We start from the raw sequence: 3,548 nt of genomic DNA on the forward strand, positions 1-3,548 counted from the left end.
GAAAATGATATTCAGAAAAGGAACCATTGTATTTCTTAACATCGTTTTAATGAAAAAAATTATGATTAAAAAGTTTCAATTAGCTTTATAAATTCTTTGTAAAGAATTTAAAATATTATCAAAATTTCAAAGCAAATTTTATGTATGAATTCAAAAATGTTAATTTTTATTGAGCTATTTATTTTGATAAGAATATACACACACATATATATATATATATATATATATATATATATACACACATATAAATGGTATGTATATGTATGTCTGTTGTGTTCCTATTTTATGTTATTGATACAAAGACAAATATATAACTTATGCAAAATTTACTATCTCGGAATAAAAAGATATTATTGTGCAAAATAAACCATTAATATATTTGATTCTATTTCCATTGCAGTATTTACAGTATTTACATAACAGATAATATATAAAACCTTGATAAATGTAAAAAGTGGAAAAGAACGCGTCGAATGTATTCTTATCTCTAATACGTGATAATTAAGATATAAGTATAAATTATGTATTAATTAGAGGTAAAAATAATTAAATTAAATAAAGTATACTTGATGTATTTCCTTCAACATTCTAACTTTTATGTCCTTTGAGTTACAATTACCGAATAAAAACTAACATACCATCTAATTTAATAAATATATTTACACAAAATGCTTGCAAATTTACGTCTGAAGAAATTGTAATCTAATGTAATGTTACACGAGTCACAAAATAGACTTATAGAACTAAACGTTTAAACTCGCGTAATATTTAGCTAATATATGAATTGTCAATGCAATAGTAAGATATAAAATATAACATAATATAAATTATTCTTGTGTAAGAAAATCAAAGATCATATCGCAAGATTTTGAACAGAAGAAATCACGGATGCTAAGTAATTGTTAATATTGTGTCACATCTATAGGAAGTGAAAGTCATAACATAATCCGTCGATTTTGAAATACGTTATACACTGTGCAACTATAGTACAAATTGTCAATGTAGTGGTTAATATAAAATAATTTTGTACAATTTAACAAAAATTACTGTTGCACAAAATAATAATTTATGTTAAATAATAATAAAATAAGTCAAAGTTTAATTTGCAAAATCCATTAAAAAAGTCTTCTTTAAAGCTAGTTGACGTTTTACCACATTTTTGTAAGAAGAGCAAACCACAACATAGTCTATTGATATTGTACTAAATGAGAACCTACATTCATATGTATATACTTACAAGTATAATTATATTAAAAATTTTGAAAATAAATAATTAACATTTAATGGTATAATTATCTTATAATAGTATTAAACGAAAAAAGTTATTTTTAATGGATTTAGAATTAATTATTTGACAAACCCAAACGCTTGGGTTACGCATTGAACCATTCTCAGTGGATGAATACATAAAACACTCGTCGATAAATTACATAAAAGCGATTGCTCGCAGAGAGAATAAGATTTGGTCAATTCGAGGATTATGCAATACATATCTACGTACAATGTTAACTATATATTGCTTCAATGTCTGTATATTCAAAGTCGTTGAAGACGAACATACGGCAAGTTGCCATCATCGTAAGCAAGTATTGCATTGTACGTTTTTGCACCGAAACGCTTGGCTATCTGGCTGCCTGTATTTTCTGTATTTTTGCACAAATCCGTATCCTTATTTGCATCATTGCTCGCATCATCCGTATTACTGTCCGCACCAGTTATCCTACATATACATGTGAATGAAAAAGAAGTTAGAAAAACGACGAAAAAATTTTTAGTAAATTGTAAATGAATTAATTCTTTTTCCGCGATGAACTCAATATTTAACAATAAATAACTTATTAATCATAACGAACACAAAAAATTCCTTTTGAGAGTTGAAAGTCCTAACAACATATTTAATTTTGATTGCAAGTATACTTCTCTAGCACGTCGCATTTTGAAATTATAGTATGAAAAAGTACGTAAAGATAGCTCTTGTTGCAATATCTTTATCTTCAAATTTCTCTAAATTGTGACGTGGTAGAGCAATATTTTATAACCGAATTTAGATTATCGTCCAAAAAACAGGAAATGACAAGTCTCATTTTGTTTTTTTTTCTTGTTAAACTGTGTTATTAATTGCTCCTATTTTAATAAATGTTGAATACGATTTGAATACACTTACCCATGATATACCTTTAAATGCGTTTCCAAAGTATATTCTGATTTATTATATAATTTTATGTTATTGCCACAAAAGTTGCACATTGCGTGTATATTATTTTCTAATGTATAATAATCCCATATCCAACTGAATTTATCTTTTTCCTTCTTGTCATCTGCCAATTTGTCTGGATGTTCCTTTACTAAGTGGCATTGAAATTTTTCATAATCATTGTCATTATCATAAATAAAAAATTTTAAAATACAATAATTGCATTTTGATTCTTCTCCTGTTAATTTTGTGAAATGTCTGCCTATCCAGAGACGAATTGGGATCTGCTTATCATCTTCCGTTTTCTGTTCAATTGTTGCTTTTGATTTCCTACTTATGACAAACAATACGTACATAATTATTTATGTTTAATATACACTATTTCTTATCATTTACTTATTATTTATACAATTAACTTATTTTGTACATATTAAAAAAATAACAGTTTTATTTAATCGATTTTTTAAACGTTTGTGTAATTCTAAGTTTTTTTTCCATTTATTATACATCAGTTATCTGACAAATGCAAGAACATAATTTTTATTTTAATATATGACTTGTGTTATTACTAATTATTGTACATTTTTTAATTATGGTATTTTAAAAGTAATAACGACATTTAAGAGTGTATATTATATAACTGTTATAAATAAAATAATTTATACAAACTATAAAAATAATTAAATAGCAAATACAATGGTTATTTGATACAAAATTAAAAGAAAATGCAATAAAATATTTTCAAACCCCTGCCTGAATAGCAGGGAGATTCGGATTCAGATCATTGCTAAGGTAATATTTTTCGCAGTAAACTATTTCAGAGAATTTAAAAAAATATTCATTTGCATCAATATAATTAAATTGCTTGTCAAATTAATTGAAGAGATTACGTAATTTAGATTCAGTTTAGAACTGTGTTTCAAGATCAACGAATATTTGGGTCAAAGACTTTTTTCTTAAATTGGAATTTGTACGATTCACGCAACAATAGGTATTATTAAGTATCAAGATCCCCACCGTGATCACTTTAATTGTAATTGACTTATTCTCATTTTAACTGTTTAAGGACTTAATAAGTAAATGTTTTACAAAATATAACATAGATTGTAATTATACTGAAAAGGCTATGACTGATTCAAAAGTTTACTTTGCACATGTTATATTATATATGTAATAAATGCAAAGCTAATAATTACCTGTTATGGACATTTTTTCTTTCCATGTTTTCAAATGAATTGCTAGATAAACTTTCTAAATCTTCTTGACAGTTTGCATTTATTGTATCCATGTTTGTGTCATTCAAGTCATCTCTATCTCCGTGTGTTCTTGTATTTATAGTTATTCTACAATTATA

General features: G+C 25.6%; 1 protein-coding gene across 2 annotated transcripts; it reads right to left on the bottom strand.

Annotated features, from left to right (window-relative positions):
* Positions 1 to 556: 556 nt before the first annotated feature.
* LOC105460638 lies at positions 557 to 3,534 on the bottom strand. Of its 2 annotated transcripts, none has more exons than XM_011707132.1 (3): positions 3,391 to 3,534; positions 2,165 to 2,524; positions 557 to 1,720 (listed from the first exon to the last, which is right to left on the bottom strand). In XM_011707132.1, the coding sequence occupies exons 1-3, from the start codon at positions 3,480 to 3,482 to the stop codon at positions 1,537 to 1,539; spliced, it is 636 nt and encodes a 211-aa protein (XP_011705434.1). In that variant the 5' UTR covers positions 3,483 to 3,534; the 3' UTR covers positions 557 to 1,536. The 2 variants fall into 2 exon arrangements, with proteins under 2 accessions (XP_011705434.1, XP_011705433.1); XM_011707131.1 differs by having other exon boundaries at positions 2,165 to 2,527.
* Between the last annotated feature and the right edge of the window lie 14 nt (positions 3,535 to 3,548).

The sequence above is a fragment of the Wasmannia auropunctata genome, unplaced genomic scaffold (genome assembly GCF_000956235.1).
Source record: "Wasmannia auropunctata unplaced genomic scaffold, wasmannia.A_1.0 LD318416.1, whole genome shotgun sequence".
NCBI classification, from domain to species: Eukaryota; Metazoa; Arthropoda; class Insecta; order Hymenoptera; family Formicidae; genus Wasmannia; species Wasmannia auropunctata.

What these genes read in the sequence shown, in the direction of transcription:
- LOC105460638 (XM_011707131.1), bottom strand. Translation starts at nt 3,482, where the DNA reads ATGGATACAATAAATGCAAACTGTCAAGAAGATTTAGAAAGTTTATCT. An exon ending in AGAAAAAATGTCCATAACAG is followed by an intron (nt 2,528 to 3,390) that starts GTAATTATTAGC and finishes GTTTGTCATAAG; the next exon opens with TAGGAAATCAAAAGCAACAA. An exon ending in CATTTAAAGGTATATCATGG is followed by an intron (nt 1,721 to 2,164) that starts GTAAGTGTATTC and finishes ATGTATATGTAG; the next exon opens with GATAACTGGTGCGGACAGTA.